This window comes from Culex quinquefasciatus, chromosome 2 (genome assembly GCF_015732765.1).
Source record: "Culex quinquefasciatus strain JHB chromosome 2, VPISU_Cqui_1.0_pri_paternal, whole genome shotgun sequence".
NCBI classification, from domain to species: domain Eukaryota; kingdom Metazoa; phylum Arthropoda; class Insecta; order Diptera; family Culicidae; genus Culex; species Culex quinquefasciatus.
In genome coordinates, this window is record NC_051862.1 from 65,437,525 (window position 1) to 65,465,184 (window position 27,660).

At 41.9% G+C, this 27,660-nt stretch overlaps 1 protein-coding gene across 1 annotated transcript; it reads right to left on the minus strand.

Annotated features, from left to right (window-relative positions):
* Window positions 1-21,778: 21,778 nt before the first annotated feature.
* On the minus strand, window positions 21,779-27,434 carry LOC119766039. The gene is made up of 2 exons (XM_038250393.1): window positions 21,937-27,434; window positions 21,779-21,869 (listed from the first exon to the last, which is right to left on the minus strand). The coding sequence occupies exons 1-2, from the start codon at window positions 27,432-27,434 to the stop codon at window positions 21,779-21,781; spliced, it is 5,589 nt and encodes a 1,862-aa protein (XP_038106321.1).
* Between the last annotated feature and the right edge of the window lie 226 nt (window positions 27,435-27,660).

A 27,660-nucleotide genomic window follows, 5' to 3' on the forward strand; every position in this document is an offset into this window, starting at 1 on the left:
TTTGTACCCGACCTTCTACGATTTCTTAATTACGCAATACAAAAAAAAAATAATATACGCCCCACAGTGGTCGGAAACGCAAATTTAGCAGGAATAATTTATTTCCGCTTCAGGGATGCATTTTCGAGCTTCGGTGTCTAAGAAGCATTTGTTAAGAATAAAATTCTACATCTTTTGGTCAAAACGATATTAGGGTGGTCCAACAATTTCTAATATTTTCAAAAACTATCTTCGCTTCTAGATGAGATAGAGGTGTACTTTCTTCAACAGTATTGTAGTACTAGCCATTTCAAACAACTTTGTCGAAGACACCAAATCTCTATCTCTTAATCTGATCATTCTACAGCATTTTATATTAAAAGCAGTAGGGTGGCCCATCAAAAAAAGTGTTTTTATTACGTATCTTTTTTGTATTATTTTTGGCAATTTTGGTGTCTTCGGAACATATTTAGAGCATAAAAATACGCGTCTTTTGGAATGTCAACGAAGTCGCTAGGTCGTTTTGGTAAAAAGTTACAGCGTTTTTAAAGTTTTTAATAGGCCTTTTTCAAATGTTTGTATCTTTTTGAGGGGGACACAAAAAAATACGCTCTGCGGTGCAGCTGAAAGCTCAAAACTTCTTCTTTAATATGAATATAACATCTCAAAAGGGTTTTTCTTAAACCCAAGTTACAGCGATTTAAAAATGGTCATTTTATGAGATTTTGTACCATGCTCTATGAGAAAATTTACATGAATGTCGCATTAATTAGTATCAAAACTGAGCATTATGAGCTCAAATGCAGGAAAAATTGGTTTGTGGACAAACGTGGTCGAACCTCGTTGTTATGGCAACTAGGGTGGTCTTAGATGACCTAGGGTGGTTCATATTCGTTCACTCTTATAAGAATGATTTTTTTTTTTATTCGAATAGAAAGAAAAATATATATAAAAAAAAATAAAAATATAGAAAAATATCAGATTAGGGTGGCTCAAATTAATTAGAAAATAAAAAGATTAAAGATTAAAGATTTTATTCGTTAGAAAATGTATTTTAACATATTATTATTTCCCTACGTTTTCGTAAATCGACTTTTATTTGAATTTTTTTTAATAGGATAAAACTTTCCATGCATTTACAGTGTTAAAGGGTGCCATTTTGCATCATTAGCTGTTCCATACAAAGCTTCATACAATTTTGCCAATACAAAATGGGAATGTGAATATTCGTAAACATGATACATTTTCTTATCGATTTGAACCCTTCAAAATAGTTTCAGGAAAAATGCACAATTTAGAAATTGATATTAGAAGTTGATTTTCCAATACTCTTATTTTATTTCTGAAAATTTGTTTTATTTGTTAGGAAACATCTTTTAGGCTAGTGTTCAGGTTTTGATGTAAAACCTGGTACTATTTTTTTTTTTTTATTAGATGCACCGTTATTATTATTTGCATTTTTAGGTAAAAGATATAAATTGGAAAAGGATCCTCGTATTGGCATCCTAATTATATAAAGTGACTCCTTTTGTAAAAGAAAATGCATGGAAAGTTTTATCCTATTAAAAAAATACAAATAAAAGTCGATTTACAAAAACGTAGAGAAATAATAAAATCTCTAATCTTTTTATTTTCAATTAATTTGAGCCACCCTAATCAGATATCATATCCTCAGCTGCTTTACTATTTGAAACAGGTTATGTATTTTAATTTTGTTTAAATGTTTTTTTTTTTATCTTTCTTTCTATGCGAAAATCATATCTTATAAGAGTGAACGAATATGAACCACCCTAGGTCATCTAAGACCACCCTAGTTGCCAAAACAACGAGGTTCGACCACGTTTGTCCACAAACCAATTTTTCCTGCATTTGAGCTCACAAAGATCAGTTTTGATACTGATTAATGCGACATTCATGTAAATTTTCTCATAGAGCATGGTACAAAATCTCATAAAATGACCATTTTTAAATCGCTGTAACTTGGGTTTAAGAAAACCCTTTTGAGATGTTATATTCATATTAAAGAAGAAGTTTTGAGCTTTCAGATGCACCGCAGAGCGTATTTTTGTGTCCCCTCGAAAAGATACAAACATTTGAAAAAGGCCTATTAAAACTTTAAAACGCTGTAACTTTTACCAAAATGACCTAGCGACTTCGTTGACATTCCAAAAGACGCGTATTTTTATGCTCTAAATATGTTCCGAAGACACCAAATTGCCAAAAATAATACAAAAAAGATACGTAATAAAAACACTTTTTTGATGGGCCACCCTACTGCTTTTAATATAAAATGCTGTAGAATGATCAGATTAAGAGATAGAGATTTGGTGTCTTCGACAAAGTTGTTTAAAATGGCTAGTACTACAATACTGTTGAAGAAAGTACACCTCTATCTCATCTAGAAGCGAAGATAGTTTTTGAAAATATTAGAAATTGTTGGACCACCCTAATATCGTTTTGACCAAAAGATGTAGAATTTTATTCTTAACAAATGCTTCTTAGACACCGAAGCTCGAAAATGCATCCCTGAAGCGGAAATAAATTATTCCTGCTAAATTTGCGTTTCCGACCACTGTGTGGTGCACGTTTTCGGAAGGAGTTTGGACACATTGTTTTAGAACTAATTGCATTAATTTCAGGATGTGAAGAATATCATGCATAAATTACCTATCATGTTTTTGATTTTGACCAAATTTGAGAGTAATGTTTTCTACAAAAAACACCATCACCGTGTTCTTGTGAATGTTGCTTTTTCAATTACATGCAGTTACTTTTCAAAATTATTCCATTAAAATGCAAATAACTTGTCATAACTTAACTTGGTTTACTTTTCAAATTTGATTGAAACTGACCAGCGCAAAGTTCCTATTGTATTAAGAAATTTGTGGGACCGTTTCATACGCCTTGTAAACCTGGTTTAGAAAATAAATTTACTTCAATTGGACATAAAAAAAAACGAAGTTAACTTTATAGCTGTCGGCCACCATTGCTAGTACCAACCACTAGTGTCTTCCTTTTTATCTACAAGGACTTCGCCGCCCTGGGCTCCTATAAGTGTATGAAAGTATGGCACGGAGCGACGGCGCCGAATACCCATATTTACACAAAGAATTTTAGAGCGCCCGCCGCGGGATTCGAACTTGCGACCTCTGGATTGTGAGTCCAGTGCGCGGTCCGATTGATCCACACGGGCGGGACAATTGGACATGGTATAGCTTTATTTATCGAAGTACCAAGAAAAAAAAAGTTTTGCTCCCTTGTCTGTGTGAGTTATTGTGTATAAAATTGTAGTAAATGAATGTAGAAATCGAGGAAAAAATATGCATTTTTAAATTTAATTGCCTAACAACACATTTATTTTGGTTTATTCTATCGGCTAAGATAGCTTTAATCGATTAACAGGAAATACGGGTTACGGGGAATTTGAATGGAAATTCTTCTTTTTATCGAGCTTGGGAGTTTAGGTGTTAATCAAAGCACTTCTGAATTTGATGTTGCTCTTTCTTAGGCTGAAATATATTCAAATTTTTTTTTATATGTGGGTCATTCTCTGCCAACTCACCTAAAATAAAAATAAAAGAAAAGTTCCAACCCCTCTTCCAAAGAGTATTCCTTCTCTCTGCCTCTTCGATGTGCGTGAAACTTTGTGTTAAGAGGTACACAGCAAAAAAATCGATGGTAAAATCGCATGCAAATACATGCACATCACTTTTATGAGCAAAATTATGTAATATTGCATGAGAAAACGTGTACACCAAAAGCATGTACCTAAGAAAAAAAATCAGGTCTGCTCACCCCAAAAATAACATCAATGTGGCGATCCATATTCAGATTACCAAATTCACGCTCCAACCCACTCGGCTGCGATTTTAAACAGATTTTTTTTTACTGTGTAATTTTATTATTTTTATTAGACATCACACCGTCTTTTCAGACTGAATTTACTAACTAATCGGAACAAACACAGAACACCCAGAGGAGATGGGCGGGAATCGAACCCGGGCCCCTTAGCACACATGAGGGATCTGCAGCCGAAGCCGCTAACCACCGCGCCACGGGGTGCTGATCATGAATCTAAGGTTAAATTTTGGATATCTCGTGATAAAGGGATGTTACGACCCCTTTTATTTTTGAACATTTAAAAAAATACATGTTTTTAATAATGTGCAGTTTGAAATTGTGCTGGTTTGGAAATTGGGTGTCAAAGAGACTTTTATGTAAAATTGAACGCTCAGCTTTCGGAAAAAAACCTTCTTTTCCTTAGTTTTAAAATATCGGCAATTGCTTGTAATTCCCTTAAACCTTTAAAAATATTATTATTTTATTGAAACACAATACATTGTTACATGAACTAGAATAAACTTGTCTATCGAATTTCTAATAAATCATACCTTAATTGATAAATTCAAGTTACCAATTTGTTCAGATGTTTATGTTTTCTTTTTTTTTTTAAATCAACATAATTAAATTTTCTTTCAAATTCATTTTACTAGAATATTATTTGGCAATTATAAGAAATATACGTTAAGTTGTAGATAGAGCGTCCAATTTCCCGGAGTTACAGAATTCCCGGGAAACGGGAAATTTTCAACAAATTTTCCGGGAAATCCCGGGAATTCCCGGGAAATTTTAAATCTATCAAAAATTGTTCTGATCCTAATTTTGGTTAATATTTTGCAACAAAATAGTATAAAATAGCAACTGTATGGTCAAAATAAGTGTTAGGTTCAATTATTGCTTTGTCTGCTTGTAAAAAATATACAACTTCAAGAAAATATATAAAAAAATAAAGAAAAAAAGGTATAATTTATTAAATCAAATTGTTTGGAAAGTGAGTAAAATGAATCCATTCTCCAAAACGATAAAATTGCTTTAGAATGCGTCTCTGTGACCAGTTTGAGAGAATATGATAAAGAATAAAATTGATAATTTAGATTTAATGAAAAAAAAAATCATGCAGCAAATGTGTTTTTGATGGCAAAACATTGAATTGAAAATAAAATTATAAAGAAAATATGTTTTTCATGGCAAATGATTTATCCAGAACAAATGTAACTTCTTTAATCTCACGAATAAATCGATAAGCATTGAATTTACTTTAAAATCTGCTATTCACTTGAAATACCATTTTTATGTAATCACAACTCAAAGTTTTCAAATGTTTGGACCTAGTATTTGAAATATGTTTGTAATTTTTTGGGCACTTTTTATATAATATGAAGTAGTTTTTTTAATTTAATCATAATTTCTCAAACACCTTTAAACAAATTAACCTAATTTTTCCTGCAAAAATCCTATTAGAGACATTTAATGATACCAATTAAATTTTCTTCTAATTTGGTCATGGTAAACAAAACGTAAAAAAATGATGTTGGGGGGAAGAGGTACCTTATTTTCAAATGATATAACACATTTTAATTGTTTATTTTCATTTCATAATATCGCAATTATTGTTGCCCAAAAAATAAACAAGATCTATTCCTAGTTGTGGATGCTTCAGAAATGAATATCATCTGAAACAAATCTTGACATGACATTTTTAGACGAACTGATAAGTTCAATAAGAACAGTATATTGAATTTGATAAAATAAAATTTAGTGCTTTCATTATTTGTTTTTGAAGTTTAAAAAATTTACCAAAAAATTAAGAAAATGTATACACTTGAATTTCGGGAATTCCCGGGAAATTTATAAATTTCCCGGGAAACGGGAAATATTTTTTTTCGGGAAATCCCGGGAATTCCCGGGACGGGAAATTGGACGTTCTAGTTGTAGACCATTACACTCAGTAGAAATAACCTCTGATCTAAAATGTGCAAACATTAAAAGCTGATCGCAATCCATAAATTTCACTCAACTCGTTAAATTCAGTCGGGGAAGACCTTGCTCGGTGTGGTACTAAAACTTTGTGACAATGCCCTATTTGTTTTGTTTACCAGTGCAAAAAGGATAAACCGTTCTAAGTGTCTATCAATTTCAGATTTTCAAGGGGATGTCCATAATAATGGACCGGGTTCGAGATGATACACTATGGGAAAATGTTTGGCGATAAAATCGATCGGGAATTATGTTTTTGATTTATGATTCCGGAGAAAACCTGCAATCACGTGGTCGTTGCTTTGACTCGCAAATATTGTTGGTGGGATGAAAAGTGATGATCTTCTGCTGTAAAATTTGTCTTTGTCTTTTCGATGACATTGGATTTCGATAAGTGAGTTTCCTTGAACAATGATGGAACGAATTGCTCGACCCAAGGCAACCGAACACAGACAAAGTGAGTGGAAAAAGTTTCCGCGGAAAGCGTCAAGAAATCGCAGCAGCAACAGCGATTACGCCTCAAAGGATTAAGAAGACTCGTAAAACAGTTCATATTTATGAATCCATTAAACTTTTACAACCACTTCGTGTGCAAGTCTAGCTTCTAGCGTTCGCTGGCAACCTGGTACTCAGCTTTTGCTAGCATTATTTTTGCTTTTTTTCTCCATCTTATGTTAGTGAACTGTGAATGGGGCTCCAAAAAAAAGTGAATGGAATGGGTTTAGACTTTATCACGGAAATTTTTCCGTTTACGTGACTTTTTAATGTGTTGCAATTCAAATGTTTGTTTTAAGTACTAGCCGCAATACTAGCAAGTACCGCACGCTAATTCATCGCTTGATAAATTTTACTTCATTCATAAAATTTGCGATCCGCACTAACGTCTAAATTTTAACGGCACTAATGGCTCAATGAAAAGAGCACTCTCCACATGGAAACCATTTCAATCATGCGAATCGAACACGTGCCATGGTTTGTTGGTGCCTTCATTTAACGCTACAGGATGTTCAACACGTTCAGGCATCTCTAATCAGGCCCCAATTCCGCGAAATTAACGCTTTAATCTTTCATGCGAAGCGAATTTGAAGGGGTTTAAGCGTGGGGTGCGGCATGGAGGGATTGGAAAATTTGCGTTCTGGTGAGATAATTAAGCAATCAATGCCCCTACGGATTTGGAGCCCGCTGGCAACAGCGTGGAAAGCGTGCGATGGACGATGGTTGTGTTTACTAAAGGGATGTAGAGGTGTTTGTCCCGAATGATTTCAATTAGGTGAAAAGTTTTAACTTGATTATTTAGGGTATCTGTAGGTTATGGAGCTTTGCGTTGCTTTTCTAAATTTAATTGTTTTCTCAATTAACTGAATCGGGGCTGATTTTTAAGTAGTACAATAAATTGAATTTAAAACTCTAACTTTTTAACACCTATTTAAGGTGAAAGTGGAAGATGTAGTGGTGTGTTTATATAACACAACAGCTCTAGTTTGTTTACCCAGTTTAAATGAAAATAACTTAACACTTGTAGAACCAACGGGGTCAAAACTTACGCGAAGCACCAAGGGGGTCAAAAAAGTTGGAAATGCAACTTCAACCGGCTGTATTTCGGCGAAAAATCAATCGATTTGAATGATTCTTGTTGCATTTGATCCGGAAGAATGTCAAAATCACCTCCAACAAGGTAGATCCAAAACAAATGCGTCTACCCTAAGTTACAATAAGAAAGGCATTTTCAACTATTTTTTTCCAATGGTTCAAGTTCAAGTGAAGTTGCATTTCCAACTTTTTTGACCCCTTTGGGGCTACAAGTGTTAATTTGCAATAGTTCTGTATTCTGTTTTGATCAATCAAACACTGAAAATTACAACTAATTATTGTTCACAAAAGCCATGATAATATCTCAAGCCTTTCCTCAATGTAACTATTTTTGAACTTTAACCTGAGAAGTTTGAACTAAGCGCCTGTTTGCCATTTGACGCCCTCAAACGGAGCGGATTAGTGGAATTAATGCCATCTAGTTCAATGCGACAGTACTCGTAGTCCCTTTCGCAGGTAAGATTAGGTGTCGAGGTCGTGGATTTATTCAACAACCCCGGACCGAGGTGAGGTGGCTGTCGGAAATGGTTTGGCAAACAGGGCGCGAGAACGCTATGAATAATGTATCGCTCGCTAAACTCGTGTGAATAATAAATGAGCTACAAATTTATACTGGAAGTAATTCCCGGTATCTCGGAGGAAACATTTCCGGTGTCACCTTCGTGGAACTGCCGCGGAGATGGAGCGACTAATCTTCTGGGTTTGATGGGGCGGCCCAAACAGGTGTCACGCCGGGTCGTGGGCTTGTTACGTGAGAGATATTTCAGAGGTGTGATCTTGTTGATTTGATACGTGGGTTGAGCGGTTAATCACGTGTTATATTTGAACAGGTTTCAAAATAACCTCATTTGCTCTAGCAGATCTGTGTTGCCAAGTGACTAAGACTAGACAGGGTGTTGCCTACCAACCACTCATCACTGAAACCTAAACCACGGTGAAGTAAATTGCATTGTGTATTGGGAGTAGAATCGTGGGTTCGAAGCAGCAGAGTACTTGTGAATCATGCGCTCATTCGAAACAAGATGGTATTTAAATTATCGAATTGACATTTATCAAACAAATTCTACATTTCGAACATATTTTCTTTCATTGGTATAAATTATAAATCACCGTGCGTCTCCATTCAATTGTTTTTTTATAACTTATATACGGAGTCGCATGGTAGCTCAGTATAAACCTATACACGTATGAGTGAACCTTTTTTAATTTAATGAAAAAGATTGTACATTTGCTGATTGTATACATAGCAATTCCATGCATGATTAAAAAAAAGTCCGATATGGTCCAAAATTTAAGTTGTATTTTATTTTTTGGCCAATAGGGCGAGATTTGCTCTTAAGTCTTTTTCTCCACAAATATTAAAAAATGTGGCCATCACTCACTTTTTAAACTTTTTACTTGTTCAAGTTTAGTTTATCAAACTAGTCTTTTTCGTATTCTGCGTTCGAAGGAATTGATACAGATTGCTCATGGTATCGGTATCATGATATTTGATGAAAGTTAACTGATCAGAGCATCTGCTGAAGTTCCAGCAAGGGCTTAGTTTAAATCATGGTTTGCATTTTTAAATTCATCATTTCGCGGATATCATTTGATGACACTGTTATAATTATATCAATAAACAGATTTTAAATTAATATTGAAATAAAGGGCTTTTTAAACAATACTCAATGAATCAACAGGGACCAATAGGTAAAGCCACATGACATCGGTGGAGTCATAAGACAGGTAAATCACATGGCCACAAGTGCAGAAGAGGATTCACTTGGATTGGTAGCTCCATCCGAGATACGAATGGGCTTCCTCCTCCGAGAGCAGTAAGATTTATTCCACTTCTTGACCGTAAGTAATCGTGCTCGTGCACGTGACAGGTAATTTTAGACCTTGTCTAGAAGAGTAAATTATGACGATTCGAGAGGGAGTCCGTGATTGTTCTGTATAGCAAGGTATGGATCATTACGCTGGGGGGTTGCTACGAGATTGAAACCGGAGTTGATGAAAATATGGGCAAGGTATCTCTCTCGTTTACGTGTGCTGTGATTGGATATCACATAAACTTCCGAAACACACTCCTTCCGGAATGGCAACGTAATAAACGTCGGTGAACGCGCTTCATACGTCAAAATAGACACATAAATCCGCTGGTAATTACTGGTCGGATCAGGCTCAGCGAACTTATAATCTGTGCAGAACGTTGGTTATTTTGATTCATGATTGAAGCTGCCGAATATTCGGCAAAGTGCCAGTGACCGTAAATATCCAATATCCAACACCAATCAGGACAACGGCCCAACTACCCGGCCTATGATCGGGATGGATTTTTCCAGGTCGTCAACCCGGCAATATTTCGGGTCAATCGTCGTAAAATAAACACATCGCGTTACGTGCTGCCTCATCGGCATTAACAAGGTTATAATCACTCTCGGATTGCAAATCATCGCCGCTTCGGAGAGGATTAATTGGATATTGATACGATTTGGGGTTTGGTAAACTTGTTGTGCTAGGGAGACGCCCGTGATGATGGGATGGTTACGATACTGAGGAATGTGGAAAAAGATGCTTTAGCACTTGTTTACTAAATGAATAAAAGTGAACATTGGAATTTGCTTTTAATTTTGCTTGAATTTTTAAGCTGTATTTGATATAATTAGATTTCTGTACATTCAAACAGCAATTCCCCACGAAAAAAACAAAAGTGCTCAGATCGGGCTCAAAATTTCTCCAGGGGTTCCCTGACCGAAATAATTAGACCCGTATTTTTTTGTTTGGTCAATAGGGTGACCTATGCCGTGTTAGGGTGGTTCTAAAATTTACCATTTTCGTTGATTCCTTTTTTCCTAGAATATTTTTAATTGAACATATTCTTAATCCGGAAATACAAATTTCGATTTATTATATTTTGCTTCCGCCATACCGTGTTTTTGTACTGTTTTTTTTTTGTATTTTTATGGAGATTTATACTGGCGCTCTAATCGTGTCCGTCCCATATGTAAAAACAGCAAGCCGAGAAAAACGCGTGTCAAAGTTGTCCCGCCCATAAGGCTACGTGTTAGAATTTCACGAAAAAGTGGATTTTCTCCGGCTTTCTAGAACAAAGTACTACATTTTATTGGTTTTTCTGATAGTTTACATGATTTTGAATCAAACTGCATAATTACCTCAAAATTGACGAAATTACATATATGGGATGGACTAGCTTCGAGCGGCAGTATAGTGAATAGAAAAGAATTTGGAGAATGAGTTCAATAAAAACATAATCACCCCACGAATTCCCCATGAAAACAGCAAGGAAAAAACAAAAGTGCTCGGATCAGGCTCAAAATTAGGGGTTCCCTGGCCGAAACAAGTTGAGCTGATCCGTGTTTTTTTTGTTTGGCCAATAGGGTGGTCCAAAAAATGGCAATTTTCGTTGAATTTCGACTTTTTTTTCAAAAAATCATAACTCCACAATTTTAACCGATTTTAGCTGTCTAATACGCAATTCAAAGGTGATAAGTTGGCCTTTCAAAGAAAAAAAGTAAGAAATTTTTTAGTTTTCTTTGAAAGGCCAATTTATTACCTTTCACTTTTTTCGGCCAGGGAACTCCTAATTTTGAGCCCGATCCGAGCACTTTTGTTTTTTCCATGCTGTTTTAGTGGGGAATTCGTGGGGTTATTATATTTTTATTGAACCCAGTCTCCGAATTCTTTTCTATTCACTATAAATCTTCATAAAAATACCAAACAAAAACAGCACAAAAACACGGTATTGCGGAAGCAAAATATAAAAAATCGAAATTTGTATTTCCTGATTAAGAATATGTTCAATTTAAAATATTCTATCGGTGAAAATTGCGTTTTCAGAAAAAAAAATTGGAACGCCTGGTACTAAATAAAAATAAAAAAGATGATTTTAAAATATATTCTTCGAAAGTTTATGTTAATCAAGGGTAAAAGAAATGTAAAACATTTTAAAACACGACATATAATAATTAGAATTTACTTCAGCCACCATGTGTCTCCTCCTATGGTACTTTCAATGGGAAAACACTTTTTTTTATGAAAAACGCAATTTTTACCGATAGAATATTTTGAATCAAACATATTCTTATTCAAAAAGGTGGAACACAATTCTCGACGTAGGGGAGAGTGGGGAGACTTGATCCCCTTTTTTGTATCGCACATAACTCAGTCAATTTCTCACAAAACTATGATCTTTTTGCATGAATTGAAAGCTTAAACATTCAACTATGTTTGACTGATAAGGGTATTTCATCAGATAAACTCTTCGAATAATACCAAGAGTTAAAAAAAAAATTTTTTAAACCGGCATATTCAAAATGTTGGGGGTAATTTGATTCCCCTTTCAACATTTTGAAGAAATCTTAAGCAAAATGTTTCTTATTAATCCAAACATTTAATTTTCTATAAGATACAGCAATTTCACATTAAACCTGTACGTTTGTGTTCAAAATATAACAAGTTTAGCATGTAAAATATTTAAAAACCTAAAATTTTCTTTTTGAGACCAAATTGAGCATGTTTACAAAAGCTGGTAATTTTTGTTTACAAAACTTTTGAAAAGACCTCCGTGTACGCACGAGAGCAAGCAGCAGTCAAGTGCTCAGTGCTCCATCGTTTTTCGATTTTTTTCGCCGTAGTTTACCGTGATTAGTCGCGAGTTTGCTCCACCAGCATGCCAAGGGCCGGCCGTGGCCGTGGCAGTTCGAGTGCGGCCTCGAAAAACCCGCGAAGTTCGTCTACCGGCCGTGTGCAAAAAGGTAAACAAACCAACGCCGTGTCGACCGCCATCGCGCAGGGGAGCTTGAACGCAGAAAGAATCGACAAAAAGTTACTACATCCCGGATATGTTCCGAGATCACCAGTGCGAACCCGTTCCGGTACTTCCGGTGCCACAACCAGTGGCACATCAACATCCGCCAACATCCCCATCAGGAACGAGTTCCAGATGCTGAGCGACGACGAAGAAAACAACAACAACAACACCGACGGTAGCAGCACTACCGACGACGACGACGACGATGATGGTCGTGCACGGAAAAAAGTGTCGACGTCAAAAAAGAACAATTCTCCTACGGAACGAAGACCACCTCCAATTTTTGTTTTGGACACGTTGGCGGACGATGTCGACGAGTTGCTGGAAGGCCTCGGATATTGTCTGAAAATCGGTAAGTCGGCAGTGCAAGTGATCACACTGAACAGAAAAGATTTCGACCTGGTGCTTGAAGAACTGAAGCGTAGCAACTTCAACTTCTACACATACGACCCAGAGAAGCCCCCTGTTAAGGTCGTCTTGCAGGGTTACCAAGACCGTCCGATCGCCGACCTGAAGCGACACCTCTCGAACGCCGGAATAAAGCCACGGGAGATTAAAGTGCTCTCGCGAAAGACAACAGTCACGGGTACGCATACCCTGTACCTGTTGTACTTCGACCGCGGCACCGTCAAGATCCAAGATCTGCGGCGGACTAAGACGTTGGACGGTTTCTGGGTAAACTGGCGGTTTTACACCAAGAACCCGACGGACGTAGCGCAATGCCACCGTTGCCAGAAATTCGGCCACGGCTCGCGGAACTGCAACCTCCGGCCCCGCTGCGTGAAGTGCGGTGAGTCACACCTCTCGGAGGCGTGCGCACTGCCACGAAAGGCGGACTTGGGGGAAAACGCAGAACAAACTAAGCCGCGCGTAAAGTGCGCGAACTGTGACGGCAACCATACCGGCAATTACCGCGGATGCGTCGCGCGCAAGGCCTACCTCGAGGCGCAGGAAAAGAGGAAGAAGAAAGCAGCAGCGTCCCACTCTCCTCAGCGAAGTACGAGCGCAGCCGTTCCTGCAGTTGGGCAGCGTACGGTTCTAGTGGACAACCCAGCGATCCCTCCTGGATGGGGGCGTTCGTTTGCCAGCGTGGTCGCTGCCGGTAGCGGCGATGCGGCCCAGCAAGGAGTCACCGGGGAAGATCTCTTTACCCTGCCGGAGTTCTTTGCTCTCGCGGGGGAGATGATGACGCGGTTTCGGAGCTGCCGTAACAAGGCAGAGCAATTTCTGGCCCTCGGGGAGCTGATGATCAAGCACATCTATAATTGATTATTTTTGTCTGTGATCTAGTTTTAAGCTTTCTCTCTATCTATCCTTTTCCCATAGCACTTTCTGTAAGTTTTTTGAAAACTTTTTCTTACTCTTGTCTATTCCATAGTTATATAAGTAATAATTTTTCGATTGAATTACGATGTAAAACACAGCTGAAAGGAACACCAAAACTCTGTTGCGTACCTAAATGAACTCATTGTAACTTGATTATTCACAAATAAAACCGAATTGAAATTGAAAACTTTTGAAAAATGGTTCAAACTGCAGTTAGTTATGTACAACTATACTGAAGGAAACTATGTACGAAAACCCAGCCAAATTATTTAATCTTGAGGCTTATTCCAGTGACTGTAAAAATGCAGGGATCAAGTCTCCCTAAACGCACTTTTTTAAACAATCCAGGTTTTTAAGCGAAGATGGCGTTCGAATGGTGAACGTCCGAAATGTCAAAATCGCGCAGTAGCACCAACATTAGAAAAAAAATGTGGCGGTCATGCCATGGCACACTTTTTTTGCAATGTTGGTACCACTGCGTGATTTTGACATTTCGGGCGTTCACCATTCGCACGCCATCTTCGCTTAAAAACCTGGATTGATTGTAAAAATAGTATGACGATAAATTTAACGTCAAATGCGCAAGGGTTTTTGAGTTGATATGTTTATCAAACAATTCATGTATAAAAAAATATGTTTTTGAATAATTTTTGAGTGTTTTCTATACTTATCAAAACAAAGAAAAAAGATCTCTTGGAAGTTTTTTGCAGCACTTCTTCGAAAAATGTGTGTAACTCAATCTAAACATTTTTTATTTTTTTTCTTTGTTTTCTACAATGAGTTTTAGTCAATTTCGCACAACTTTCTAGAACAAAGCGAATTGTTTTACCCACATGCTGATGAGATACAGGCTTGGGATCAAGTCTCCCCGGGGATCAAGTCTCCCCACTCTCCCCTATACTTCTTCTAACTTTGCGGTCCTTCTTGACAGGAAAGGTCCTACTTGACAGCTCTTTCCAAGGGGCCATAGTTTATCCATCGAAAAAAATGTTGTCTCGTCAACTTTTTTTATGCATTAAAACAAAAAAAGGTGATCAGAAATGGTTTTTAAGCGTGTTTTTAATCGTTGTTCTTAAAAATTTACATAAGGCTTTAGGACCCTATTATCAGATTTTTTATAAAGTAATATTAAATGTGGCAGTGCGTGGCCGAATGGTTACGCTGTCCGCTTTGTAAGCGGATGATTCTGGGTTCGATTCCCATCTGCTCCAACCTTCCATCGGATGAGGAAGTAAAATGTCGGTCCCGGCCTTGGTCATTCCAGGTGTAGGAGTCGTCTCCATGCCATAAGTACAAACAACACACCAAACCAAGCCTACTCCGGTGGAATCGCTGGCGGCGGTTGGACTCGCAATCCAAAGGTCGTCAGTTCAAACACTGGTGTGTAAGGTTCCTTGGAGTAGAAAGAGGTTTGGGTGCTCTCCCCATTCAAGCCTTCGGACTCCTAGGTTCGAGCAGAAACTTGCAAAAGAGACCACAAAAGACCCGCGGGTCGTTAATGTGGATGGTTTGATTTTTTTTTGATTTCGTTCAAAGTGTAACTATTTTTTTTTAATCGGCCTGACAACGTTTTTAAAGACAGAAATAAACGATCAGAAAATACTTTCTAAAGGACTAAATTCTGTGAAGATGAACTTATCATGAAAAATTGTGTTTTTGACAAGCGGAAAATTCCAATTTTTTTTGAAAGTTGCTCTATTGTGTACGATAAGTCACGTAGGTGTTACATAAACTTGGAAACAAAGTTAACCCCAGTGGCATCACTTAACGTGCAAGTTTGTGCATCATTCACCGTACAGACACATAAACCATGCAAGAGCATGAATCTTCTGGTGCACCAGTTTGAGATTATTTTTCTCAAACGTGTGAGGTAAAATACATAAGGAGCTGTTTGTTGTTGATCATATCTTCGATAAAAGTTTGAAACGTGTGGGAATCTGGAGAGTGTTTTATGTTGAACTTTGTTTATTTTGAAAGCAAGTTATCAATGTGGGTTTTATTATGTGACCGCATTATAACACCTGTTTGCTGTGCTGATAAAAGTTTAAAAGCATGTTTAGTTTTAGATGAGTATTCGCGGTAAAAAAACTCTAACTGAACAAGATAATTGCACTTGATAATACAGAATTATAAAAATGCATTAATTTGAGTAGGACAATCTAAATTGTGAGCTTGAAGCTGCTCTCACGAATAATTGCAAACAACGTCATAAGGGTTTTGATTAAATTCATAATCCTTTTGAACAATTGCGTTCAATTATGATTTCCAGCTACGGCTTGAAAAAATATTTTTTGCAATTCCGTCGTGAAACTACTTACTTTTCCTGTCATTCTTGAACGACGAAATAGCCTACTTTTCTGTACCAAAAATAACAGAATCGAATAGCAACACTTTTCAAAATTAATGCTGAAAAGTTCTACTTTTCAGCACTGAATGGGTGCTGAAAAGTTGAACTTTTCAGCACTTGTTTCGAAAAGTAACACTTTTCAACATTTTTGATTTAAACGATTTATTGACAAAATACATGAAAATTTGACTTAAAATTTCACTCAATGGGTGTTTTTGGAATTGCAAAAATGTTGTATGGAACTCGTTGCAAAACTTGATTTTTTCAGCACTCTTCGTATTTATCCAACTCGGTGAACCTCGTTGGATAAATGTACGACTCGTGCTAAAAAAATCCTCTTTTTGCAACTTGTTGCATAAACTACTATTTCAACATCAGACTAATCACCATCAGCATTTATCGCTCTCCTGCTGGCTGAACAATTAATTTACTCAAATAGATTAAATCCCATTCACTATTAATTTTCACTCCAAACGGGCTGCCAACACTGCCTGACCAGAAAAGGGCTGCTCTCCAGCAGTCGGGCGCGTTTGACCATTACTAACAGAAGTGCCCCGTAACAGTGTTAAGGGCTAACCCCGGAGAGCGTGGTGTGGCCGGCTCGGTCCAGCACCGCACCGGTTTATTGAACTCTTGTATGAAATATGATGGCAATAAATTTAGCATTATTATTCGCCGCGCTTCGTTCATATCAGTGTTGGTGGTGACGGTCAAGAGTGGAACTGCGGGGTGTGGCGAGACTCGAGTCTACTGCAGTATCGCGTTTTGTACGCTTTACCGGCCATTGTTGTGCGCGCGCCAAAACCACGACACTGGCGGGAGATTTTGGCGGACAGTGGTAGTAATACGCACCAGCAGACACTTTGTGGGTTCATCCATGGAGTACAATGTTGAAAATAGGGTAGAAGAAGCTGATTTGGTTTTTAAACTCCAATCAAATATTTCTAGTTAAGCTTTGTTATACAATTTATTGCATGATTGTGTTTGAAAAAAAAAATGGAAAAAAATAAGGGCTCAAGTTTATTTGGAATTGCAGTTAGTGCCCATGTCTGCGTTAAAATTGACAATTAATTTATATTTAGAAATATGAATTTTGTGATTGTTTGATAGAATGTAAAAATTTCCAAAGAAATTGCACACATGAAAATTAATTACGCGTCACCATAAATCCTAGTTGACTTTATCTGAAGAAAAATTTTAAAGCAGATTCTTGGTGTTTTGTAGAAAATGCATAAAAAAGATTGTGGTCCAAATTCGACTCAGTTACCCGCGTTAGTTGAATCGTGCAAACCTGACCATCGGTATTTGACGCCAAACCAAGGCTTGCAACCAAAGAGCCAAACACCAAACCTCAATAGATCTTAATTACCGAGAAAATTATTAGCCTGGTTACCAACTCAGTTCATGCTAAACCGATGCAAACACCAGGTACGTGACTCGACAAACTGCGATTTGGGCTCACCAATAACATTTAGGGAAGTAGTTCACAACTTGCCATAATGCTGTGCTCACCGCGGCCAACGTGACCCCATGACTTCAACGGCCATCGTCTGTCGGTTCCGCGGAAGTGCTTACACTGAAAGCTACGTAATTCCCTGCTGGAAATTGAACATCCGGTTGACGGGAATCTACGCCCCCACAACGCCACCATCCCGTCACCTGAACTGAACAGACTGGAACACATGTATCCCTCGGGTGCACATAATTCTGCCATTTATCACACGTGTCCGCTTCCGTCGTGAGAGGATGTGCTGTCGGAACACACACACACATGCACTCACACACTCATAGTCGGTGTTTTAAATGCCACATGACACCGCTTCGTTGAGAAAATTGTATTGACGTTGGAGAGCAAGTGCACTCCAGTGCTACCGTTAATCGGGGTGAACAGGGACTAAAATTCACACTCATCATTTTGAAAATAAAAATAAAAATATTTTTGAGCTTCATTTCGGTAATGTTTTAATTATATTTAGATAAAAGTGAAAACAGATTATTGATCATTAATCACATTTAAAACTCTGTTTCGCTGAAATTTCCCAGCTCACCACAGTTGATGGTGGTTATGAAGTGGGCAATGAGCAGTATAAAAAGTTTACACTTTGCTAGAGGATAGCGGGCAAATTGCTACTGATGCAATTAAATACAGTTCACGCGTTGCTAATCATTAGCGCGATGTTGAGTTGAAATGGGAAAGTGCAGAGCAAATAATCGGAATGGCGTAATGTTTTTTTTTTTGCTTTTCTGTAGAAGCTCTTCAATAAAGTTTTTTTTTATCTTGGGAAAGCGCATCGCAGAAAAAAACATTAGTGATTAGTCGAAGGTTGTTTCTTTGTTTTAAAATATGAAATGCAATTTTGTTGTTGACCTCATTTTACAATTATAACAATAGGATAATTAAATAAAATCTTCACGTGATTAGTAAAAGCAACATTGTTGAAATCGTGATATGTTCTCTAAACTCTTGTCATACATCTCAAACTCTGTTCACTTACAGCGCAGTGCAACAAATTCGGTTATCTGGGGTAAATCGGGATTCATGGGGCAAATTTGCACAGCGGTTTTTGCCATGTTTTTGCACAATATTTTTTTGATTGGTTTTGATTCGAACAGATCCAGCACAACACTATTTGTACATGGGTTTCCAAATTTAAAACTTTTATGTGCTCTAAAAACTGCTTTCCCCATTCAGACTGCAGTTCCTGTTCGCCCAGTTGAGGGTGCCAATCTGTGAAGGCCAGTACAAAGCAATACATACTCTCGCAAGATTGTACTTTCCTCTCATTTCAATTTGGTAGGACTATCTGCTCAGATTTCTACTGTGCTCAAAACATCAACATGTATCAAAATAATCGCAAGAATTTGGCCTACATGAAAATTATATTCTTATTGATGTAAAGAGTCGAAATCACGATTTTGTTACACTTTGATGCTAAATCGTTCAAACAATATACATTTTTTTCTTTTTATCGTTGAGCTCGAAATTGATTCATAAGTGGTATTCCAATATAAAACCTTTGATATTTTTGATCAAATTATTGCTTAAGAACATTTTCTCTTTATCACTTCTTCTATTTTTCTCGTTCACGCACACTCGCCGAAGATTCTGTTGTTTTCTCAGAAACCGCAATGAAAGAGCGCGAGCGGCCGATTGGGAAACGACCACTTATTACGTTCCGTTAAACTGCGTTGGCAAATTTTGTGACGACCATCTGGGGAGCAGGGTGATTGTGATTGTGAGAGTGAGAGAGAAAAAGTGAATGTCACAAGAGATTGTGTAAACACGCGATAGAGACCAGCAATTCATGGTGCTCAGAATCTCGCGACGTAAAGAAGAGCAGTGAAATTCTGGAGACAAAATTTCGGGCATGATGTTTGTAGTCGCTGAGAACATAAAGTTTGCAATTTTTTAACAACACTGAGAGCTTTATAGAGTGTCATAAATGTAGAATATCCAAAATTTTATATTAGGATGGTACAAATATTGTTAAAAGATTTTGGTAAAATGAATTCCCCTTTTCGGCTTGTCTAAAGCTTATTTTTATATAACTTGAATGAACCTCGGTAATTCTTTTTAGAGCTTGTTGGGGGGACTGCCCCGAGTCAGGGAAACGGTTTTTCAAAAAAATCTATCGGTAAAAATTGATTTTATCTCATATTGAAGTTTTTAAACAGTATATTTAAGCTAAAATCATGAAAAAGTATTCAACAAATTTCTGAAATTATGATGTTTTTTCGTTGTTATTTCATCAAAACATCAGTTTCGAGTTCCCTCAACATGTCTTCAATATCCTACATCATGAAAAAATGTGTATCTTGGTCGTCAGTTTCAATAATACCAACAAAATAGGGTTTTTCATATTTATTTTTTTTCAAATTCATCTGGAAACATCAACTTTATTCGTGTTTATCAAAACTGTTTACGTGGATTTGTAGCAAATAACATCCAGAATAAATTTGCAGAATAAACATGAAAAGTTACAATAATTTTAGTGTAGAGAAAGCTGCAAATTTTAAAATTCTGTGATTTTTATTCCGTTTTTGTCCTACTACTACTTAAATTAATTTCAGGATGACAAACCAAAAATCCTGAATTGGATTTTAAATTTTTTTATTTGTAGAAAAAAATATATTGACAAATTTTTCAACATCCTACAAAATTCAGCTTAACAATGTGTATTTACGGTGTTCCAATACAACAATTTAAAATGCTCGGATCAGCTTCCAATTCTCGGGATTCTCTACCCAAAATAGTTTTATACAAAATTTTTATTAGGTCATTCGGGTGGTTCTTGACGCGTCAGGGTGGCAATTTTGACGATTTTGTAAATAAAATCACATATTTCCAAAACCATTACAATTGACATTGTTTCATCCAATTATAATTCAATTCAATTCGGTTTTATTAGTGAATAATCATGTTACAATTAGTTCATTCGCAGTACATAACAGAGTTTTGGAGTTCCTTTCAGCTGTGTGTTAAATCTCAATCCATTTTGGAACGATTATTGCTTATGACTAAGAGATTATCAAAAGTAAGAAAATTTTTAGAAAAAACTTACTGAAATTGCAAAGGAAAGGGGATAGAAATAGAAAAAGCTTAAACTAGATCACAGTTTTTTTATCTATTGTAGATGTGCTTCATCATTAGCTCCCCGAGGGCCAGAAATTGCTCCGCCTTGTTACGGCAGGTCCGGAACCGCGTCATCATCTCACCCGCTAGAGCAAAAAACTCCGGCAAGGTGAAGAGATCTTCTCCGGTTACTTCTTGCTGGGCCGCATCGCCACTACCGGCAGCGACCACGCTGGCGAACGATCGCCCCCATCCAGGAGGGAACGCTGAGTTGTCCGCTGGAACCGTACGCTGTCCAGCTGCAGGAATGGTTGCGCTCGTATTCCGCTGAGAAGGGTGGGATGCTGCTGCTTTCTTCTTCCTCTTTTCCTGCTCCTCGAGGTACGCCTTGCGCGCGACGCATCCGCGGTAATTACCGGTATGGTTGCCGTCACAGTTGGCGCACTTAATGCGCGCCTTGGTGTGCTCTGCCTTGTCCCCCAAGTCCGCTGTTCGGACGCCAACGGAAATAAACCTCCTTGTCAATCAGCCAATTTATTCACGGCAGATCAAAGCTGCAAATATTTCAATGTTTAGTACATGTTGTGTTTGTGTGTGTGTTTTTGTCTTACAATTTGTTTGTTTCCTATTTTCCGTCCAACCCGATCCGGATTTGTGTTCTACGTTTGTGTTGTAGCTGTAATTTTAGGTTATGTTTAACAGCGTGTTCGGTTTTACATGTTTTGTACAGATTTTGCATGTTTCTGTTTCGTTTTACATGTTTATCTGTTCCAAACTTACTTGTTCTCAACTTCTCCTCCTGTCCTGTCCCGTTCGAGGAAATTCTCAACTCTGTCCTCCGTATTCCACCACCCGGTTGTCGCCCGCGTGTGGTTCTTGTGTCTGTTTACAAATTGTTCGCACTTAGTGTTATTTATTCAAATATTTGTGTTTTTTTTACTTACGAAGATGTGTCCGTTCACTTTCTGTAAACCCGGCCCACAAACTCCACTCCCAAGTCCTCAAAAACTCCTAATTTCCTCACAAAACTAACTTTTCCTCCGCGCTAACTATTCCGTGCTCGTAAACTTTTAATTTGTGAACTTTGTTTTGATTTGTTTCTTCGTCTACCCCTTCGCCTGCCAGTTTGTCATTGTTCACTTCCCTCTTCTCACGACTCACGCGCGTGAGCTGCCGTCGCGCGACGTTCGTTCCCACGCAGCAGCATGGTGTCGACTCCGTCGCGGCAGTGAGCGGCCTTAACATCCCCCGGCCCGTAAACCCGGTTCCGAAGCCTCTGAAGCAGGTTTACCCTCGATCTCCAGCACGGCCAGTCTCGCTGTCGCGCGCTTCACCAGTCCGCTGCTGGTTCGTACCATCGCTTGGCGAATCCTCCCGTCGCCGGACACGATCGGCTCTTCGACCACCCCGCGGATCCAGGACTTCCGGTTCTTCCCGTCGACGATGTACACCAGGTCGCCCGCCTTCAGCGGCCTCGTCTCACCAAACCATTTCGTGCGCTGATTCACCGACGGCACGTACTCCTTGATCCAGCGCTGCCACATCACGTCCGCCAACTGTTGCGACCGCTTGTAGGCGTCACGTAGAGCTTCTGCAGGGTGAGGAGATGGCGGGACCGTGTTGGGTTCGTTCGGTGAAGCTCCTCGGATGAAGTGATTTGGTGTGAGGGCCTCCGCTTGCGATGATTCCTGAGCCACGTACGTCAGCGGACGTGAGTTGATCATGTCCTCCGCTTCCACCAGACAGGTCACCAGAATCTCGTCCGTCAGCCGCCGCCCATCGTCCAACGCCTCCAGCGCCTCCTTCACAGAGCGGACCAAACGCTCCCAAACACCCCCCATGTGGGGTGCAGCGGGTGGGTTGAAGGTCCACTTCGTTCGCGACGTTGTCAGCACCTCGGCGCAGTCGTTCCCGATGCTCCGCACCGTCTCCACCAGCTCCTTGCTCGCGCCCCGAAAGTTCGTTCCGTTGTCGGAGAAGAATTCGACCGGAGGGCCTCGACGACAGATGAAACGACGAATCGCCATCAGACACGTTTGTGCCGTCAGCCCATACGCCACCTCCAGATGCACTGCACGCGTGACGAAGCATGTAAACAGCGCTACCCAGCGCTTCTCGGACCGGCGTCCAACTGACACGTCGAGCGGACCCAGGTAATCAACCCCGACGTAGCTGAACGGGCGAATATTCGGTGTGATGCGTTGCACAGGAAGCGCCGCCATCCTTGGCACCAACGGCTGATTGCGGTGCACCTTGCACCAGACGCACGCTGCCGCCACTTGTCGAACCAGATTGTTGACCCCAAGAATCAAGAAACGCTGGCGCAGTTCGTTCTTGATCGTCTCGCGATATCCGTGCCCGAACTTCTGATGGTAATGCTGGACAATCATCCGGGTGACGTGGTGATCCTTCGGTAGAATCACTGGGAATCTCAGATCGAACGGCAGAAACTCCGCGTTTTCGGTTCTCCCTTCCATCCGCAGCAGGCCGTCTTCGTCGACCAGTGGAGTCAGCTTGTACAGCGGACTGGACTTCTCCAGGGCGAGCCACTGATCCGCCGGACGATCCTTGTTCCTGGTCAGCACTTTCACCTCGTCGATGAAGCTCTCCGCCTGCACCATCTTCAGCAGGTACACCTCCGCCTGCTTGTACTCGTCTTGCTGCAACGCAACTCGAACCGACGGTACCGTCGTCGGTCTCAGCATCTTCGCCTGCGCCTTCGTCGCACGCAGCGTCTCCATCGGCAGCCCTTTCGTTTTCCGCTTGAGGTTCGACACGAACCGGTGAGCGCACGCCATGGTCCTCACCAACATCGTCCACCTTGAGAAGTGGTTCACCTCCACGATGGTGTCCACCACCTTCACGTCGTGTAGAAGAAGATGCACGCGAAGTTCCTCCGTGGTGTTCGGTGGGGGCAAGCTTTTCTTCGGCCAGTTTACTTGCTGGTCGTGGATGAACCTCGGGCAGCAGACCCACGGACTGTCAGGCCGGACGTTCGGATCCTTACCCCACTTCGTCAGGATGTCGGCGATGTTGTGTTGCGTAGGTACGAAATTCCAATCCATCAGCGACGTCATGCTCAAAATGGCACCGATCCGAAATCCGACGAACTGTTTGTAGCGACGCTGATCGGAGCGGATCCACGACAGGACGACCGCCGAATCAGTCCAGAAAAAGGTCTTGCTGATCGGGAAACTGTGGTTGTCGTGAATCGCCTGGGACATGCGCGCCGCCAGTACACACGACTCCAGCTCCAGACGCGGGATGGACAGCATCTTCAGCGGCGCCACCTTGGACCGACTCATCACCAGCGCCAAAACCACTTCGCCCCGGACAATCGCTCGGAAGTACGCCACGCATCCGTATGCCTTGTCGCCCGCATCCGCGAAGATGTGCAGCTGAATCTCCTCAATCTCGTCCCACCGCGCGTTCCCGAAGTAGCACCTTGGTAGTTTGAAGTGCTTTGCGTCCGCCAAAATGTTGATCCAACGCAACCACCTCTGGAAAGCCAGCTCGTCGATCATTTCGTCCCACTCGCACCCCGTGCGCCACAGATCTTGCACCAGGATCTTCCCGAGAATGGTGATTGGTCCGAGGAATCCCGCTGGATCGAATTGCGCCATGACCACACTCAGCACGATCCGCTTGGTCGGACGTCGCTCTCCCGCCAGAACGTCGCGGAACTCCGGCTTCGAGGCCACCGCGAAGCAGAACACGTCCTGATCCGGTTCCCAGACTATGCCGAGTACACGCTCGTAGAAAGCCGACTTTTCCTGGTTGAAGTGCACTGATGTCTTCACGCTTTGTTCTCCCATCGCGTCCAGCACCTTCTTCGAGTTCGACACCCAGTTCCGGATGTTGAAACCTCCTTTCGAGTGGATGAACTTTACCTCGTTGGCCCGCCGAATCGCTTCCTCGACCGTGTCCACCGAGTCGTAGTAGTCGTCCACGTAGTGTCGCTCCTTTATCGCCGCAGCTGCCTCCGGGAACTCCTCCGCATACTGGTCCGCGTTCAGGTTCTTCACGAACTGAGCCGAACTTGGGGAGCAAGCCGACCCGAACGTTGCTACGTCCATGACGTACACCTGCGGAGCGTCGGCAGGGTTCTCACGGAACAGGAAGCGTTGAGCTTGCTTGTCCTCCTCTCTGATCCTGATCTGATGGTACATTTCTTGGATGTCACCACCAACCGCGATCGGTCTCTCGCGGAAATGACACACAACTCGTGGCAGCGGCACCAACATGTCCGGTCCCTTGAGCAGCTGTGAGTTCAGCGAGACACCCCGCACCGACGCCGCCGCGTCCCAAACCAGTCTGGTCTTGTCCGGCTTCCGAGGGTTCAGGACGACGTTCAGTGGCAGATACCAAACGGCGTTACTGGGCGTCCTCTTCAGCTCCTCCTCCGTTGCTTTATGTGCGTACCCCTTGCTCTGGTACTCGGCGATCTGTTGGCAGACGTTCTGCTTCAACGCCGGGTTCTTGTCCAGCTTCCTCTCCAACGCCTGCAGCCGCCGCGTTGCCATCGGGTAGCTGTCCGGAAATCTCCGCTCGTCCTCGCGCCACAGCAGACCGGTTTCGAACCGCTCTCCGGTGCGCTTCGTCGTCGTCTCCAAGATCTTCTTCGCTCGTTGCTCTTCGGCAGACTCCGGCACCGAAAACGACGCAACACCAGCTTCGTCCAGAACGTACTGGTCCCTCATCATGTCGTGGAGTTCTTGGTTGCTGGCCGGCTTGACGACATGCAGATTCAGGAACGTATGCACCAAGGGCTTGGGTGTATCAGGTCCGTACACGGTCCAGCCGAGCTTCGAACGGACTGCAATCGGTTCGCCTTGTTGACCGATTCTTGATTCCAGCGGCGCGAAGAGATGGATGTTGTCAAGACCGATCAAGATGGTCGGTTTCTCCTTGGCCTGCTCTGCAACCTGTACGCCCGCCAGATGACCGTACCGCTTCTGCACCTCCTTAAACCTCACATCTTGCTGCGGCAACTGCAGCTTCGAAACCGTCCGCACGTTCTCCAACTGGAACATCTCTCTCGAACCTCTGGCCGCAAGCGTCAGGCTCACGCGACGAGATTGGTTCTCGTGCCGATCGATCTCGGCTGTCCAGGACACGACCAGCGGCTCCAGCTTTCCTTGCACTCCCAGCTTGTTGGCCACGTACTCTTCCATGAGTGTACTCGACGATCCTTCGTCCAAAAACGCCAGAGTGTTGAACGCCTTGCTCCCCGCGTACATGGTTATCGGAATTGTCCGGAAGATCACCCCGCCGTCGACCTTGTGCGTGTTGCAGTCAACCCGTTGGAACTGCCTCGCAGCTTCCTCGCGGTGAAGTAGCGGATGATGTTGTCCTCGACAATTTCCGATCTGGCAGCGCATCTTCGAATGGCACGCGCTATTGCCATGGCTGCTCAAGCACACCGTGCACAGCTTCAAGCGCTCCACGGTCTTCATGCGCTCAGGCACCCGCATTCCTCTAAACTCGCTGCAGTTCCGTATCAAGTGGCTGGTTTGTTTACAAACGTAGCAAGCCATGCTCGTTCTGCCACCCGCCGCTTTCTCTCTCGTCGCTTCGTGCAGGTGCACGAACTCGTTCCGCTTGCCCTTCCCGCCATGTACTTTCGTCGGCTCCTGAAGCGAGAGCGCCACAAACTCGGCCACCTCCGACACGTCCTCGACCAGTTCCGACAAGAAGTCGGACAGCATTCTCAGCGGAGTGTTGACCTTTCCCCGCCTGTAGCGCACCCAGTCGAGCTGATGACTTGTCGGCAACCTTTCAACCAGCTCCTGGACCAGCATCGGGTTGTTCAGATGGTCCTTCATGCCCGACACTTCCAGGTGATCACACAGTTGCTTGATGGTGATCCCGAAATGGATGAACGTGTCGAGATTTTCGCTCGTGGGAGCTGGCGCGTTCCGGACCTTCTGCAAAAGCGCCCGAAGCAGCTTCTCCGGCCGGCCAAACATGTGTCGCAAGTCTTCGATGACATCCGGTACCGCGTCTGGCAGCACGAGCCGACCTTGCACCAACGTTAGCGCTGGCCCTTCGAGACAGTCCACCAACCTCTTCAAGTTGTCTACGTTCGTGAATCCGCAGGCTTCAGTGGTGTACTTGAAGCTGCTTATGAAGAGAGGCCACACCTCCGGCTCCCCGGAGAACTTCGGCAGATGTCGCGACATGGCTTGTCTAGCCGCCAACTGCTCCTTCGTCAACTTCGTGACCGGTTTCCCCGGCCCGTCAGAGACCTCGCGCGATCCGGAAACCGGTGTCGTCGGGTCCTCCTTCTCGTCGCTCTCATCACCACTGCTGTCGGGATCGGAATCGCTGAGTTTGGGGACGGGTAACTTCGGCTTTCCTAGAACCCCCTTCGGAGTGTCCGTCGAGCCCGCGCCCGCTCCCTCGCCCTTGCCAGCCGGTGGATCCACCGCGGCCTTCTCAAGCTTCTGCTTGCTCTTCTTGACGAGCTTCTTGATCTCCTTCTGCTTCGCGAGGAACTCTTCCTCCGCAGCCTTCTGCCTATCCAAAAACTCCTGCTCCATCTTGAGCTTCAGCGCGCGCACCTCGTTCGCCGCCGCAAACTCCCTCTCCTGCATCTCTCTCTCGATCCGGAGCTCCTGCTCGGCAAAACTCTTCTCCATCTCGATCCGCTTCATACGGATCATCACCTCCTGGGCCATCTTCTTCTCCCGCTCAACTCGTTCCAACTCCAACTGTTCCAGCACGTCCTTTGGCAGGTCAGCAGCGCCGGAAGTAGTGCCCGCATCGCTCTTCGGTTTCTTGGCGTTCTTCCGGGTCTTTGGCACTTGCAGCGACTGAGAACAGTTCGGGCAAAAGTAGTTCTCAACTTTTCCCGTTTCTCCAGCGCACTCCAAATGTGCCCAAAGCCGGCAAGCTTCGCACTCCACCGTCTCAGCGTCGTCACCCTTCGCTTTGCCGCAGACTACGCAGTCGGCAGGAACATCCGGCTTGGGTTTGGGGGCCATCCTGAACTGTTCCACGCCGGAAACAAATTCTTTGATGATGTTCGGACGCCAACGGAAATAAACCTCCTTGTCAATCAGCCAATTTATTCACGGCAGATCAAAGCTGCAAATATTTCAATGTTTAGTACATGTTGTGTTTGTGTGTGTGTTTTTGTCTTACAATTTGTTTGTTTCCTATTTTCCGTCCAACCCGATCCGGATTTGTGTTCTACGTTTGTGTTGTAGC